Source organism: Nymphalis io, chromosome 5, assembly GCF_905147045.1.
Source record: "Nymphalis io chromosome 5, ilAglIoxx1.1, whole genome shotgun sequence".
Lineage (NCBI taxonomy): Eukaryota > Metazoa > Arthropoda > Insecta > Lepidoptera > Nymphalidae > Nymphalis > Nymphalis io.
Window position 1 is genome coordinate 8,602,191 of NC_065892.1, and position 18,919 is coordinate 8,621,109.

Consider the following 18,919-nt stretch of genomic DNA (forward strand, 5'->3'; position numbering starts at 1 on the left):
TCGGCTATTGGAGTTCTGATGGTTTAGGTAATTTAATGCGAATTCGCTGTGCAGTATATTTGAAAGCATAGACCAATAGAAGGTAGCCGATGTCATTTTAACAAAATTTATAGTCATAACAAGCGTATACCATTTATAATGCTATCATAATAATCATACCTGAAATGCTGCTACCATTCCACGCAGTCATTTTATACAGTAGGTGTTTTTAATTTTGATTTTGATTTTGATTTGTATAGACTTGTTTTGACCCTCAGTGTAAATAGTATTTTATAAATGAATGTTTATTTAATGTCACTTTTAATTATCAACGAATAATTAAAAAAAAATGCTTAAGCATTAAAAAAGTTGCAGATACAACAAAAACTATTATATGTAGGTACTTTCTTTTTAATTATAGGTATATAATATGATTATATTCTACAGTATTTAATTTATATTTATTTGTTACAGATGTCAGATCTAGGCGGTGATTAAGTAAAGCCAACCACCCGTAGACTCCAATGTTCTAAAAGCGTATGAAACTAGTACGTGTAATAAAATAAAATTTCGCGTTTGACTGGTCTATACAAAGGAACCATATAAACATTGGCAGCAAATGTGCGCAAGGGTGAATCGTGTGGGTGGGTGGGGACGCTGAGCGTGGATGGTGATAGTAGGGCGGTGGGCATGGCGCGGTGCGGGGGGCGGGCGGCGCCGCGGTGAGGGGGGTGGGTGCGATGCGCGGGCGCGCGGTGCTCACGCTGGCTGTGCTGGCGATCGCGGCGTCTGCTGCGCGAGAGTTGCGCGTGTTGCAGGCGGACGCGCGCACCGCGTTCTACTTGGCGATCGCCGCACCGCCTTCAGCCGTCACCGTCGTGCGCGCCTTCAATCGCACCCTCAGCGAGATATCGAGAACCTACCTTGCAGGCGACTATCCACTGCACCTGCGCAATATCACGCTACTGCCATTGTACATCGAGCTACCAGAAGATGAAAGGTGAGGAAGATAATTTATCTAAATTCATTTACATAAAATACTTTCAATTGCTAAGGTTATTATTATAATAATAGAACTAAGAACAAATAAGTCGGACTATCTTTTTAGTGTAACACAATCATGATTTGCTGGGATGGTAATTCGACACGATCGGAAATTCAGATGCAGGAGTAACTGATTTACGTAAGATCACAAATAAAAAAAAAAATAGTTTACGTGTGACCAGTCCCATATCCAGATATCTTACAAAATTAATTTTAGTTCCACATAACCGATTTGAAATTTTGCACATACTTTGAACTTACTGGGTCGCTGGTCTGCCTTGTGCAAGCCCAACTAAGTTAGTCAGTGTACCTACCTACAGGCACAAATGACATATCATCTTAGTTTTTGAGGTTGGTGGCGCATTAGCGATGTACGGCATACTTAACGTTTCTTATAATGCCAGTTTCTAAAGGGGTACACTTAGCATCAGGTAGTAAATTTCCAGTATATCTACCTCTTCCAATAAATTAAAAAAACAGGTACTGGTGAAAATACATTCTACTTAATACAAGATAAAAAACTTTATTTGTTTAAGGCTTATTTTTGAAAATATTTTTCCTTTAATTAATTTCATTCTCATTTAAATGCTTAGTAGATACAAATTAACCTGAAATGTTTATAAGTTCGTTTAGCTATTCATTCGTTCGTATAATGCTTAAAAAATAAATATTGTGGTCTAAAATATTTTCCTAATAAAGAAGTACAATAACATTTAACTGCTAATTCTTTGTGAAAAACAAGGCCGGAAAGCTGTATTTTAAATTGTGAACGCCTTTGTTCTGCGGTTGTAAATTAATCGTTTGAAATTAACCGGAATTTGTATTTTATAATTACTTATCACCCATTAAAACACAGAGAATAAATTCAAATATTTCTTACATTAAATCATAGAAGTATTTCGAGTTATTTTGTACAATATTTTAAGATATTTATCCAATTTCTTCCTGGCTGATAAGCATTGCATAACCTAATAATTACCTCAACCCAGATATTGAACTCAGGACTTTAATATTAGCATTCGCATAAGCTAACCACATAAAGGTAAGGCAGATCAAATTGTATACATATATGAGATTATGATAATATCTGTATGTCCATATGTGTGTGTTGTATTCATATTTCTTTGTAAGCAAGTATCGTTATAACGTAAAAGAAAACATACTATTCAAGGCTATGTTACTCCGATCGGATAATAATTTATGGCATGTGTTATTGGAACTCATGTTCTAAATATTTAATACTTTTTTAATGACTTACAATTTATTTCCATTGGAGCGAGTACCAGAATCCATACATATAGTGGTATCATCCTTTAAAATTATTCCCAGCTGGACTAAGTTAGCTGTTGTATTTTAGAAATTGTTAGAGTTATCGACAAAATATTATGTTCCTTTTTACTTAAATAAATGAAAATTGAATTAACTCGTTATTTATCCAACTGTAGTACTAAAATAGACATTCTGTATATATTATAATTATTATGTAGCGAATTATGTTTTTGTAGTTGAAATGATAACATGTATTTTTAAAGCGTATAAAGCAGTTTTTCTATCCACACTTTTAATGAAAATAAATTTTACACTCCCATGCCTTAGGAAGCACGTAAAGCTACTAGTCCATGGGGTAAATTATACTAATCTAAAACGATAACGATACGTTACTGATTTAATTCCATTCCAACTTTGTATATTCTAAATTCATTCGGGTCGTAACTGAACCGATATTATGTTAACAAACACCGTTGTGTCTATATCAAACTTAATTGTTAACGTTTATGCCAATAGTTGATAATTAAATTAAAAAATAGGAAAACAGATAAACTGCAACGATCACGCTTCGATTCGATTACGACAAAATGACAGTTTGTTACTAGAATTTACCCCCAGATCTTTCGCCGGTCGTGTTGGATTGCTATCCAAACGGATTATGAGTGTGAGGTAAAATAAAGTGAGTACATGTTTATGTACACTTGCGGGATATATTCTGCTCACTTGACTATGGGATTTGACACCGTAGTTAAAACTCATTAAAAACCGATATACCGATACAAAGTCTGGACACTGACAAGTCGATTAGCTGAAATAAAAAATCAATTGAGCACTTTTAATGGAAAAACAGTAATAGTTTTACAGCATTATAAATAATGGAAATTTATCGTATGAACTATTAAACTTGAGCAAGTTAAGCTAATTAATAACTTAACACAATATTTAGGTCAACGTCACTAATCCTATTTATATATACTATTAGCGTGCAGTTACCCTGCTATAGATAATTTTGCTGATATCATAATTTAGACATTTAATAATTTTGTGTTAAGTTTTTAGTAATAACCTAATACGGAATATATAAAATATTCCATATTAGGTGGGTATAAGTAGATTTTCATTAAAGTTTCAGTGCCTGTTCTATAATATGCACATCAATAAGAAATTACGTGTATTAACATCAGCTTGATGATTATGAAGCAATGGTTTCCACCATGATTTTTTTCTGAAGAAAAAAAAGTAACTTCTTTATTCTTTCGTTATCGGAAGTTTAATATGTGTCTGAGTGAGTGTGAGTGTTTGTGAAAACTACAAATACTAAAATCTTTACACATAATAGTCCTTTACAAAAGTAACAGGATTTATTTCAAATTCTGGAAAATTGTATTTATATTTAAAGCAGAAAAATCAGATAAAAATATAACTATGCTTAAAAGAAAGTGTATTAAGACCTCCATACTGTCGCAAGGAACATTTAGGTATTCATAAATGCGTTTATAATTTCGTTTAATTGGGAGTCATAATGCTCCCGACGATTTAGCTAATGTTCTAAATATTACGCTAGCCTAATTTGCAATCCATTATTACTATCGGTGTTAGCATTTCTTTATTGTTTTAAGCGGATAATATATCGCACGGGATAAGCTTCAAAATGAGCAAAATATTTTAAAGCGTTTACATATATTTATCCGAATTTGTGTCAGTATTAGGGTATTATCACTAAAAATGGAGAGTAACTAGATATTAATTATATATACATAAATTCTATAAAAAACAACCACACAAAACAAAAATGAAATAAATGGTAATATAATAAATGATGGTACATAAAAAATAAATAAATTACAAATTTAATAAAAAATGTGTCCCATAGCATATCATTTAAAATATATTTTGTATGTTTATCGAAATATAAGCTTAATACATGATACCGTATGGTGTCTTCTATGTGACAATCAAAATAAGTAAAATGACCATAGATTAAAATATATATATAATATATATTCATGTAAAATCAACTCACTAACTAGAAGTCGTTTACATTTCAAACGAGGAATCGTTTATCATTCCTTTAGGCAATCCTTACGTAGTCATAAAGCTGAAACTCCCTGCAGACAATTAAACACAGACATCTTTAAATCCTTTGAATATAAGTCAAGCTTTGATCTTTGAAGGGGAAGGTTGTAAAAGTAGAAAAATATAGAACTAATTTTAATTTTAGTAATTGCTCTAAGCCGCATAGGACCACAATGAGCCCAGAATAATTGTCTATATTTTTTATTTAAATAACATGTCAAGTTTCATACGCACATATTTAAATCCTGGTCACGTGTCACGTCACCCTATTTTACACAAATTATATAACTCGTCTCCGGTAAAACAAATGTTATGATTTTTGCAGTCTATGTACATAACATGTTCGTATGTTCATCCTATTTATATTTTATAAAATAGATAGTCACCAATGTCCACAGACATTGCTGATGTAAGAAACATTAACCAATCATTACATTGCCTATTATAATTACACACAATGCGTCACCAACCTTGGGAACTCAGATGCTATGTTCCTTGTGCCTGTAGTTACCTTGGTTTACTCACCCTTCGAACTAGACCACGAGTTTACTGGGGTACCCCCAGTCGTGATTGCACAAGCCCTACAAAGTTTGTCTTATCCCGAGGAGCTCATAAGCTGCTTATGATATTTTGTCAAATGAGATGATGAATTGATGAGATACTTCATCTTAAGGCCCATGTCGACGCGTGCATGTAGCATAGCATGGTTTTGGTGACTCACTAGTAAAGTTCGCCGGTTGATCACCGTAAAACAGGGGTTTTAGGTGACGAGGCTCCTAAAATAGCTCGAGGTAGCTAAAATAAGACTACGCAGACATGTTGCTTCAACAAACTGTGCAGAAGAATGGCTTGGCTTAACTCGTCCGTATCAGAGCTACAAGCGACGAGTACAATCGCTGTAATCTTTACTACAAGCTTAACTCTTAATCTTCTAATAGTTATATTATCTTCTAATCTCTTATTTTTCTAATAATTATACTTAATACAAAATCCAATGATTTGCAAAATAAGAAATAAGAGTAGATTATTTTTATAAAACTGATTATAAGGAAAATAAAAGGAAAAATATATTTTTGTATATTTTAATAGAGACACAAAACTTTTATTTACGAAGTATACATGCTTAACGTGACATTATAAAAATATATCAAAATTAATATAAGACTCCATTACAGAATTTACATAAAATATAAAGCATCCATTAGTATTCATAGTATGCATAAGAACGAATTCCTGTCTCTCTTTTAATAAGAACATTAATTTTGAAGTGCTTTTACAATCCCGTTGTATGAAGTCGTAAAAGGTCTACACTACTATAATAGCGTTATTTTAATATTTCGAGAGATATTTTTCGTTTTATTCTAAATCATCATTTCAGTTTTATTCCACTTTTGTGGCAAATATTTTAAGATCTTTAGTGGATGAATTAAAGTCGATTTTGCATTGTTCTCCGAACTGCTTATACGGAATATGGTACACGCATTCCATTCCCGCTTTTTCCGCGGATCGCTGTGCCGAAGAGCTTGTGAATATTCCGCCTGTAACTTTCAAACCCACTTCTTTGGCCAGCAGCATTCTGAAAGTTTAGTTCGTGAAAATACATATCAGATTAAAATGTTAAAGTATAGCAGCACACTTTAAATTTATTTGAATTTTAATAAAAGCTGAACCAATATTTTTTTCATTTTCTCATTTTTCTTTCTTATTTATATAGATATTTGTTTTAATTTACAATAATACAAATAAGTCAACTAATTGAACACTGTTTATTTCAAATTTATCATTTATACAACAATACGAAGAAAATTATTTTAAAAAGTATGTAAAGCATTAAAGTTTATAAAAATCACTACCTCCTGTAGTAGTGATTTTCAATTTTGTTTTAAAAATACATACATACAGTTTAATTATTCTCAAAAAGTACTTGCCTACATTTAAGCAGCTGAACAGCCACTCCATGCCCTCGGTATTCTGGAGATACAGAAAGGCCAGCTCCCATGAGATATTTACTTACGTCGTTCTTGTCGTAAATCGCTGTCACTTTCATGGCTTCGCTAAACATACAAAGCGAGAGCAAACCCGCTTTTGTTTTAGGCTGTTGAAAAAGAAATAAACATTTTAATGTGAGTATATTACTTTTTGTATTACTTGTTCTTTCTTTTGCTTTTATCTCGCCATTTTTTAGATATTTCAGTAGAACCTTAATTTTTTTTATATTTATTTAATGTTAATTATTTTGTATTTGCTTTGCCCGTCTATTATATGGTTTTATACAATTGATTAATTAAAAACTCAAAAAAGGGAGAAATCCATAATAAGCTAGCAACGGACATTTACTACACTTTTTGTGGTCATGATAAAATGTATTTATAAAACAAACTTAATGCTTGCATTTCATGCAACTGTTAAGCTAAAAATATTCTTTTTTTAAAATAATCTTGCAAGTTATAAATATAATATTTCTCTTTTCAAATACACACTTGTTATCCTGAAATAAGGTATGAATTTATGACATCTTCGTGGCAAAAATTTGCTCACTGCCTCCTGGATTGGGATTTATAGAAAGGCAATATCTCTCCAATTTATTTGTAAGTGCTTAAATATTGATATACGTTTGCTTCAACATTACTATTTTAAAAATGTAGCCGACTGAAGTATTCCATCCTTTTTATAAAATAAAATATAAAACCACAGTAACGTTTATTAAAAGATTTTTGATTTTGTTTACATTGTAATTATAAGCCCTAACTTTAAAAATATTCAATTGAACAGGTTTATTTATATGTCTGTTCAAATGTACAATAATTATTGATACATCCAGTATCAATCAAGTTCTTGTAATATATATATTTTTTTTGTATTATATTAAAATAATACCCATAAAAGTTTATGTATATTGAATAACAGTCTTAATAATATCGCAACAACATTGTATCTGACTGCTTAAACAAAATGTGTTCTAATTTTAAATTTCTGTTCTATAAATATTTTTATGTTAAATCTTTCCAAATTTAATATAAATTTTACCGGATTGTGCTCAACAAAGCGTTCCTTTTCCTGTACCATGCACATGTTTACTCCAACGAGTGTGCGTCCCTTTCCGTCGCTTTCTTTAAGGAAGCACGCTAAACTCATCTTCTGCTTGACGATAGATGTCAGCAGCACTCGATACTCTTCTATAGCTTGTGGATCTTCTGCTGTTCCTGTCAGTTTCAAAGTCTTAAATTAATTATCTTTGCTCCTGTATTGATTTCACATAAACGGCGCCCCTCTCCGTGAATTAATTTCTGATATTGAAATCCAATTTCAATTTGGAACCATTAAATTTATTAGAAACGATTAAAAATAAATAATGGAATGGTATTGTTTTGAATATCAAATTGAAATTCAGGATTTCTTTTGGAATTAATTTATGATAAATAAAACTTTCATGTATTTCTTTATAGTAAAATTGACTTTTAATATACAATTTATTTCGTTTGTCTAATTTATTAATGCTATTTTACAAATTTGTTGGCTCGACTAATTAGTTTATACAATACTAGCTGACCCGTGCTTCGTTGGACGGTAAACATTTTTACTTGTGATCGATTGGCCGAACATTAGTAAATTTATTTTTAGCTTTATTTACTAGCTTATTTGATATTTTAAATTATCTCTTAAACTATGCAACCAAAAATCAAACTATAAAAATGAATTTTACCTAAATAAAATTTCCTTGGTAATAAAGCAATTTATTTTTAAATAGATTGACGTGTTGTTAATTAAAAAAAAACGTCTAATAAAAATATCACTCAATAGATTACGACACTAAAATTATATGCAGTAAAAGAGAAAAATCTTTTGTTTTAATCACTTGAGACGATAAGTTTACTTATTTTGATAAAAATTCATAATTGTTGATAATATGTCCAACGAAAACATGACCTAACTATTTAAATTATTTTTTAATATAAAATTAAATATAAAAATTAGACATATGCTTTTTTGTAGGCATTATCAACCTCTACATAAAATTTCTCTAGAACTTAATCATATATCTCTCATCGTTAAGACCGCGTTCGTGAGAAACGTTTTCGTTCGACCGTTTTTTCTCCGACTTACTTTGCAAATTTCACCCACTACTACGAAAAAGTCTTTTCATTTTTCGGGTTAATATATAGCCTATGATACTCACAAATGATCTGGCTCTATATTGGTAAAAGAATTTTCAAAATAGGTTAAGTAGATCCAGAGATTACCCCCGACAACCTCACAAAATTTACCTCTTTATAATATTAGTATAGATTTGAAAAGTACGATTTTTTTATTAAAAGCCTAACTTATAATTAGATAAGTTATTGTAACTCAGTAAAAGTAATATTTTCTAGTAATTTTGACACTAAAAATTACCAATTAAATCCTAAAAAATGACATTGACTACTTGAAACAATGACTTTAACAGAGAAATTACAAGAAAAATAAAGCAATCATGATCAATTTCCTAGTCTGTCAGAGAATAAAACAATTATATTGGTTTTTTATTTATTTTTAAAACCTATTGAAGTCACTATTAGCTTTTGATGTAAAGTTTAAAACGATTTCTAGCGACTTAGAACACACTGAATCCTGACACAATTATTGTTAGGGTTATAACTCGCTGTTCGAAATATAACCTGATTATAGACTTCATAAAGACTTTTACTTAGCAATTTTCGTTGATTTACAAAGTATTTTAATATCCCTGTCCCTGACCTTGTGTATTTTTTGATTTCTTATATGTAAACGTGAACGATATAGCGGATTTTATCAACATAGGATCACTTGATAAGTGCCAATGTATTAGTATAGAAAAATATGATTCTGTAGACGATAATTTAACATAAAAGCAATAAATAAATTATTTGAAGTGATAAGATGGTCAGTGGATAGAACATAAAGATCTTTAATAAAGATTGCGCGTTCGAATCCTGGTAGGGATCATCTCAACTCAAAACTTTTATTCAGCGTATAATTTGCCATACAATGGCGTGCAATATATAAAGAGAAAGAAAGACCAACATATAAACATTAAATATTATAAAAGCACCAACTCAAATCACATTGTTTACAGAGGTCATAGCCTAAAAGTGGGACGTACAAAAGCTGTTAAATTGGATTGGTTTCGTTAGTGGATGCTCGCAGAATTTCATTAGAAACAATCTGCAGGTCCTGTCTATATTTTGCTTCAAATAATAAATATAAATTAATCACATGAAAATTTCGCAAAAAAGGCGCAATTTTTAGTTAGATTCACATATTCTAACCACTAGGCCGACTCATACATAAGCATGATGAAAAAAATATAATGTTTACGAATTTGACTCCTCAACGAATTTTTGTTTGAAACGACTAATAAATAAAAAAATAGGTTATTCCTAAAGAGGTCATTTATTTCATCAGTAGTGAATGACCGAAGTGACCGTAGCTTTCTGATGTTTAACTTGGATTGTTTGTTTTAAGCAAGACACTTAATTCTCCCGAAGCCCTTAATCTATTTGGGTAACTATTAGCCCGGATTGGAATACTTGGGTTCAATGTCAGTGAACCCGGATCAGTGTTAAAACAAATACTTAGTAAGGACTCGTATTAAAAAAGGTTTTAATTAATTTCATAATAATAATTAAAATTGAAAATAGACAATACTGCAATTATGAAAATTATTAAGATACATTTTAATTAAATTCCCCAACAATTTTTATTATGTATGTGAAGAAAGAAGTAATAAAACAGGGTGCTAACTTGTGGTAACATCATTGTTTGGCGGGAGTCCCAAGCAAATTTTCTTGACGACTCGTTATTTTCTTGCGTGTAGCGCCCGACAACATAAGACGAGATTTGGTTAATTGCAAAAAATTTTCACGTCCTGAACCGAGGGAGGCTGTCTTGATTAATGTTTAACATCTGGCGTATCGCGAACAAGGCGTACTTAAGCTGAACATTTATCAACTTGAAAAAAATATTAAAATACGTGTGAGTAGGAAAGCATATAGATTTTTATTAACCATATAAGTTATACTTACGTTACATGAACATAATTTGCAAGTATTTATTATTAATAATATATTAAAGTTAATATATTATTAATAAAATAAATGTTGATTACTCAGATTATACACAATAAAATTAAATAAGAAAAGATAACGAAAGCGAAAGAATAATAACGTTATTACGACAGAGAATAGAGTATTGTTGAAAATAAATGAAAGTTAGGATTAAGCGAATCGCATTATTATCGTGCACAGTACTATACCGAATTTCCTTTAGAGATAATATTACCGGCTGTAGTCCACCAGACGTCTTCCCGTATATAATTTCCAAGCATAAATTCAACTGCAGTAGTCCATAGAGCCTCTGGGATGTCTTCTATTATAAATTCCAATGTCCTTCCATCTTCGGTTATTCTCTCAAACGTGCTCCAAACCTTGGGGTATTCGCGCGAAGTCATTCTTTTATATTGAAAACGCGCTAGACGCTTTTAAGACTCTAAATTTGAGAACACTTCTGCAGCACTAAAGGTTTAAATTGAAACTGAATAGTGTATGTAATGTGGTTTTGTAGAAATACGGCTGTATTGTATCTATTTGTCATTTATATCTTGTAAGATATTATTTCGCGCATCTAAAGCATGATCTACAAATGCAATGGAAATATATTTTTGTATATTGCCATATTTTTTTTAATTATTATATAAATTAGAAATCATTTTACCATGGTTTATAATTATTGTTTTATTTTATTTTCTTTAGGAACCAATTATAGTTTAAATTGTAACTATTATAGCATCAGTATCGTAGCAACTATCCAATTGCATTTTTTTAAATGTATTTTTTATGTTTAAAGTTAATCTTCTAATTTGTATGAGTCTCATTACTAAGACTAAGAGGAAAATATTATTCATTTCGTTTAGTTTTATAATGAGTTTTTGTACTGATTTGTATACAATCGTTATACAATTAACCATACCTATCTTTTGTTTTAAAAAACCGTCTAGTTTAGGTACCGTTAAACATATATTGATTAATTTTAATTTTTATAAAAAAGAAATTATCTTAATATTTTATTATTTAAAATTGTTAAGTAAAATTTAAACTTACAAATTTGTTTTCAAAATATACGATAACAAGTAATTAAGTTAAGATAAAATGAAACTAGCTGTATAGTGTTATGAATCACAAAAAGGTCAATGCGAAGTATTGTGATCCTTGCTAATGATCTTCTGATATGTGGTTATATCGGAGTACAGAGTAATATTGTATTACAGATTGATTCAAGCATTATGATGTACTTAGGTTTTGCTATCAAGCCCATGTAATATTAAAGTCTCATTTTATTTTTATTCGATTTAGCTATGTAAATTATTTTATTTGCATATTTTGAAGTTTGGAAAAGATTCAGAATACGAAACTAATCGCGTAAATAAATATATATCACATGATAATTTTTTAATTATTTTTTCCATAACAGATTCAGTACGCGGGTGTTGGAGCAAACGTGTGCGGCGTTTGACGGTCGTCGGGTGGCGGCGCTATTGGTCTGCGGTGGTGGTTCTGCCGCCGCGGCCATGGTGTCGACCGCTGCCCGTGCCGGCGTACCTGTGCTGCGGGCGTCGCCTTCTCACCTGCACCTCTCCTACACCATTGCTAATGTAAGTACTCGACCAAAATATCACATTAAAATTTAGTGGTCTTCGGTAACATATTTAAGAGTATTTTGTTACATGCTCGTGGAAGAATGCAGGTTCGTTATCGTGAAATCCCCTCTAATCAACAAAACAACCGCTTTCAGAAAAAAATGTGCAAAGTCATTTAACGGTAGTTAAATTTAAACGTTCGTGCAAAGCTAGAATCTTTTTTATTCTTCGAGCTTTATAAGCTTACACACAGCTTTTAGTCAACATTTTTATAAAAGAAACAAAGTTTGTATAACTAATAACATCTTTTAACACAATTTAATGATAACCTCTCTGTAATGAACTACTTAATTCTTCAACTACTCTTATTTTCGTTCATACTTTTCGAAGCCTTTTTTTAATACTTTCAAAAACTACATAAAGTATCAAATAGTCAGTCTAATAATAATAATAATCTGTAATAAATACAAGTTTTAATTTAATTAAAAGGTTTCCTTTCTTGATCTGCTTTGTTTACAATTTTCCGTTTAATCATAATAAAAGTTTCATAAAATCACAAAGCTGACTATTACTTGAATAGACTTTATTTATTTACAAATGGTTTATAAGATAGGATAGCGTACAAAATTGAAAATCATTTTAATTTCAGTCAACAACTGGTGAACATGTCATAAAACTGAAAACATCGGACTCGCAATCCGTTTCCAGTAAAAAAAACATAACCATTCGTATAGATATTTGAATTTTGATTCATCGTCGATAACCCTTTGTTATAAAAGTAGTATTGAAGGCATAGCAAATCATTTTTAGTAAGAGTCAGACATATAACTGTAACAAGAACATGCTTTGTGGCTAGGTCATATAATAATATCGTTGACACTTGGGTGTTATTTGTTATACCTTGACACTGACTGACACAACAATTGCTTTTGATGTTATGTGTATGTAAATATGCTTAGTGTGTCATAAATAATATTGTTATAGTATTTGGTTGTGATGAAATAAAATTAGGTAATACGGTCTTGTTTTGTATTTATAATTATAATAATAAAGTAACAGCTTTTAAATGTCCCACTGCTGGGCTAAGGTCTCCTCTCCCTTTTTGAGGAGAAGGTGTAAAGCTTATTCCACCACGCTGCTCCAATGCGGGTTGGTGAAATACACATGTGGCAAAATTGTGTCTAATTTCATCGAAATTAGACATATGCAGGTTTCCTCACGATGTTTTCCTTCACCGAAAAGCACGAGATGAATTATAAACAGAAATTAAGCACATGAAAATTCAGAGGTTCTTGCCTGGGTTTGAACCCACGTTCATCAGTTAAGATTCACGCGTTCTTACCACTGGGCCATCTCGACTTATTTGTATTTATATTATACTATATACAGAAAACTACAGAGACAGATTTAAAGTAATTTTGGATATAATACATTTCTATTCACCGGATATGTAATAATAATGTTATTAGTTGAATATGATTTACTTATTACAGTGTATTTTTTATAATTTCAAAAATATCAAAATTAGCCTATAAGTTATAAGCAGTTTATGAGATAAATTAAGTAAAAGATATAGATAAGATAAATTAAAGGCTCCCACCGGTTTCGAATGAAGAGTCGTCCGAAGTTAGGTGTTCCTCTTTTTCATCTCATTTTATATACATGCTATAATATATTTTTTTTTAATAAAATATAAAATTTATAAATATCCTGAATGATTATCAACAAATACTAACTAAGAGCTCTTTTATCATCTTCATATAAATATAAAATCGTCTAATACAATGCATAAGTGCCATACATACATACATGTAGAGTGCACGTATGTTTTACACTACAAAATAAAGCTGCTTCGATAACAAATGTTATTCGAACGCATAAAATGGTTTTCTCGAATCTATCGGAAGTAAAAAGAAATTGCTTTGAGCAATTTTTTAAAGAATTTGCTCGTACATTTCACATTTCTTTCATCCGAACTCCAGCCGTGTCGCTGGAAAATGGTGGTCATTTATAACCCACTTTAACAACGATTACAACGCGACGTGAACTAATAATGACGCTCTTGTAAAAAACCCTATATATTTTTTAAATTAAACTATATATAATCAGCTAATATATATTTTTTGCAGGAATTGTTGCCTTTGGAGGTTCGATTGGAGATAACCGCACGAGAAACATTGCATGCACTCAGGTTCGTTAATTATATCTTTATGATTGCAGTTTTAATAAACTTGATGAAAATATTTAATAATCCTGATTATAGATTAAAATGAAATTTTCATGTATATTGTAATAAGCTTTAATTAAAATAAGTAATATTATTGTCATATCTCGCTTAACAGAGCCACGCTCCTGCACACACATTGGCATTCATTTACTTTACTCGCTGAGGAAGATATATATTTAACGTTATCTCTAAGAAAGGATCTGTCTTCAATTCTTACAACTCAACCGCTTAATCCTAAATGGCTTTCACTTCCCACCAAGTACACTCGCCGTGCTATTTTCAGGTAAGTCACTTAATCTACCGACTTGCGGTTTATTTAAAGTGCTTGCGATAAAATGGAAAAAACAAAAAATTACAATCTTGTTATAAATAAGATATTTGTAGCTTTTGAATTTGAATTTTCTTTATCTTAATGTAGGCGTCTTGCTGAGGTCTCAAGGCTAACACGAGGTGTCGTCGTCTTGATATGTGATATACATTACACTAAGCTTGTGATGGATGAAGCAAAACGCCTTAACATGCTTGATGGTCATTTTTTTTGGATATGGATCGACTCTTCTAGCGAGTTTGATGTCTTCCACAACATCGACAACCGAACGAGTGTTGAAGACGAAAATGAGCATAAATTTCAAAAGCTTAGACATAAGAAAGAAGCATTAAAGGAAGTTGAATTGGAACGCAAAAAACGAGATGCAGACAATAATTTGATAGAGAATGTTGAACTTCCTAAACTCGAGAAGGAATATAGCAAGATTTTAAATAATTATATTATTAAAGAAAATAGTTCTTCAGTAAGAAATGTATCGAAAAATTTGATTTTTCGTCGTGGTAGTAGAAATATAAATAAATATGAAACGCACATAAACAACAAATTATTATATATAAATTTTAGTCAGTCGTATAATAGTAGTCGCAATATTAGTGAAGAAAGAATAAGGAATTATAGTATAAATAATAAAGGCGTTGAAACTTCTAAAATCGAAATCAATTCAGTAGAGAAGGAAAATAAGTCCTTCCTTGATAGAAATAAGAGTAGACGTACTAGCTCTAGTAAATTAAAAAATGAATCTTTTAATAAGTATGTAAATAGTATAAATATAAATGAATCGTATGAAACTAAAAATGTAATATACGATGAAAAATTTATAAGTAATATTGATAATACAGACCTAAGAGATAGTGTATTGTTTTCAAGTGATATTAGTGATTTCATGATGAATCCCACGGTGCATACTTCTAAAATGAATAACGTTAAAGATAGCGAAGAGATGTATAAATATCAAATGGAACAAGACGATGAACCGACGAAAGAAAAGAATAATAATATCACTGAGATATTTAATTCATTACCTATCGGCTTACTTGCGTTGCATCCTCAACCGATGAAAATTGGTAAGTGGAATATTGTAGCTGTGATACATAAAAATACTAAGATAAACATTTTAATGAGATTCCTTTTTTAACCATATAATAAGTCAAGCATGCAATAATTCAATTAAGATTTATATTACTAGATGATACATTCGCACGTGCCGCTGTTCAAATGATGGTTGGTGCTCTTCGGAGAGTTCTTCGTGCTTGCGACGCGTGGTCTGCTCAAGCGCAGTTTTTTAGTGACGCTGTAGCATCATGTTGGGATGAACCCAGTGATGCTGCGTCAGATTTTTCTATGGAATTTGTTAGGTAAGCATTTTTTAATAAAGCCTCATCAATTATTATTTTTATTGATTTATTTTGAACAAATTAAACATATCATAAACAATATATAGGATAGTAACTACAATAGTATAAAACTGTTTCGTAGCTACTAACGCCCTCCAATTCGACAGCACATTTATTTATTATTTGTTCATTGCAGACATAAAAATAAAATATAATTTAATTTAACAAAATATGGTATATACATATATACACTTAAATATATATAACTAAAAGGGCGCAGACTCGGAGGTCCTTGGAGGTTTGGCCACTAAAAAGATATTGATATCTATAAAATATATCTGTAAAATATAGAATATCTATAAAAATTCTCAGCCCGGAATATGAAAGTTGGAAGTGTGTACACTCCATCGGGCTAAAATAGAAGAATTAGGGAAAGAGATTGCACCTGTGTTTGTGCACGCACTTGTGCAATACAATATGTCCTGTGAAGTTGGCTAATCTCTCTTGAGATTGTCTGCCGTGGCCAAAATCGGTCTTGACGACTATTATTGTTATTATTATTATATATAAGGTATTACACAGTTATGGATTAAGTCGAATTCATGCTATAAAAAAAAATTGATGTTTATACGCACGATTGAAAATTGTTACTAAGACTCATCATCTATAATAAACAGATATATAATGTTGACAGAACTGTAGAAATTTTAGGAAAATACAAATGTCTCATACAAAGTTATGGTATGGTAGCATTCGCAAATAATAATCGGTAATCGCCCTGATCAACTATTTTTATTTTGGCTTTATTGAAATAATAAGCTATATCTCAAAAAGTATTTAACATTAAAACATATAATAAAGCCTGTGGCCATTATGAAATTATACTAAAATAAAATGAAATTTCATATTAATTGTAGTAATACTTTTACGCCAATCTAGATAAACAAACTAAATAACAATACCCTTTATAATATTGACTGGATGTTTTATAAATAGACACAGTAAAAATAAGTAATACGTATAATTTTTCTTTTTATATCTTTAATAAAATTGGCTTTCCACATTTAATTAATTGTACGATAAATGAACCATAAAACGGACGACTAATGAGTCATTTTATGGTATACTTCATTTTTATACACGATCATAACAAAATAAAATATGATTTAATATTTAGTAACTGAAGTCTAATTAATATGTCAATCTTAAAGGTTTTTTGATAAGCAAACAACTAACGATGACCTTGCGATAATTCATTACTTTTTGTGGTACCCTAATATCGGGTATCGCTATGACTGATTGCGTTCTTCTTGATGGATCTTTTTGTGTCAGAGCTCTTTATTACAACGTGGACTTTTTGCTGATGTAATGTATATGAACGTATAATTTAAGGTCTTTTATTTTGTCCCAGAACTAAATTTTATTTTAATACTTGTTTATTGACTTGATTTCAAGATTGTGATAAATATTTCGTTATATGCATTGTTTAAATTCCAGTTAACTTTTATTTAAAAAATATATACAAAAGGAGTTCCAAGGGTCGACGCTTACTTTTAAATATTTTTTGACAATTTTAACTTAAAACGGATAAACTTTATTCACTTGTCATCAATACTTATCTTCAAATACAATAGAAAATGCTTCGTACATTTTTATCATTTCGAAAATGAAAGATAACTCAAGTGGGCGTTTTTGTTAATATGTTTCATATTATATTTACGAATCTAATAATAATATGTATAAATTGCTTTAATAAAATGTAAATCAAAATTGCAAAAAACGCACTGATTTTAATTATTTTATCTGTGTTACAACAAAGGAGTGTTAATTTTTATTTCAAAATCTTTCACTTTCCAAGGAAAGACGATATATAGAATAAATAATAGAATGGTAACAAGCGTGGAGCATCATCATAAAAGCAAATTGACTAGCGAGTCCGACAACGGCACGAGATTACTTTTACGTCCCTCTATCTAAAAGGCGAAGGTTGGTCGGTTTATATCAGAACCAGCATTAACTTGGCCCAAACGACTTGTGATAATATACTGAAATCACATGTTATTTTCTGAAGTATATCTTAAGAAAAACAAATATTCTATGATTTGACAACAGTGATCAGGTATAAGATAGTTATATAAAATTATTTGGTGATGATTTCAAGCACTCAATAATTTTATCGTTTTTCTGACTTCGTTCAATTTTACGTATTTTAATATTGAATAAAAAAAACAACTAAAAAATGGGAGTCTATACTTTTTATTTTTTATTAATATTTCTTTGTAAAAATAGTCTGTGAAAAGATGCTAAATAAATTTAGCTGTCTTTGTCTACGGTCAGCTTGACCGTCTACAAAACTCTTTTTTCACTATATTTATTTCTTATTTCATGGTCCATAGAATGTTGCTGGCACTCATAATTGCCTCGTATTTTCCTCTTTTCTAGTGTTAAATACTATATTAATATTATATATTAAATACTTTCAATTAAAGGTTTATTAATTTTGCTGTATTTCTGTTACTGCTGGTTTACTGTTCTGCTCACTGATTTGATTGATATTTTGGTTTACATTAATTTCAAAAATTTCATGTCAGAAATTTCGATCTTCATACTTTGGAAAGCTCTCAAAATAAATTGGCCGTGTTTTAGGAAAGAAGTCTAAAACAAAAATATTGCAAGACTGACTATGTATTTCAAATTTAGTATGTACCAAATTATCACGCCCGCACAAAATACGTCCTAAGTTAGCACGTATACAACTTTGTCTCGTGTAGTTTGCATGTTTACATTACCCAACCAACTATTTGACTTGACATAAATTTTGCCGGAATTCATACGAAAATGTTGTCTTTTCTTTTTTCCCAGGAGTATAACTATAAATTCTTTTTTAGTTTATCATGTCGACATTTTAGGTTAGTCAACTTTATATTTTTTATACTATTTGAGCATTTGAGTTAAAATATAAGTCAGTCAATCAGTTTGAAAATCGTTTTATGGTTATTTATATTGAAGTG

General features: G+C 30.5%; 2 protein-coding genes across 2 annotated transcripts in view; one reads left to right on the forward strand and one right to left on the reverse strand.

Annotated features, from left to right (window-relative positions):
• Nucleotides 1–812: 812 nt before the first annotated feature.
• Nucleotides 813–18,919, forward strand: part of LOC126768809 (glutamate receptor ionotropic, NMDA 3A-like) — a 34,252-nt gene continuing 16,145 nt past the window's right edge. Inside the window, exons 1-6 of the mRNA XM_050487150.1 lie at nt 813–979; nt 11,854–12,034; nt 14,149–14,210; nt 14,362–14,529; nt 14,665–15,638; nt 15,761–15,929. Coding sequence (XP_050343107.1) covers nt 11,951–12,034; nt 14,149–14,210; nt 14,362–14,529; nt 14,665–15,638; nt 15,761–15,929 — 1,457 coding nt within the window. The 5' untranslated portion in view covers nt 813–979; nt 11,854–11,950. The remainder of the gene's footprint in view (nt 980–11,853; nt 12,035–14,148; nt 14,211–14,361; nt 14,530–14,664; nt 15,639–15,760; nt 15,930–18,919) is intronic.
• LOC126768838 (uncharacterized) lies at nt 5,437–10,942 on the reverse strand. The gene is made up of 4 exons (XM_050487189.1): nt 10,666–10,942; nt 7,396–7,571; nt 6,297–6,463; nt 5,437–5,944 (listed from the first exon to the last, which is right to left on the reverse strand). The coding sequence occupies exons 1-4, from the start codon at nt 10,832–10,834 to the stop codon at nt 5,749–5,751; spliced, it is 708 nt and encodes a 235-aa protein (XP_050343146.1). The 5' UTR covers nt 10,835–10,942; the 3' UTR covers nt 5,437–5,748.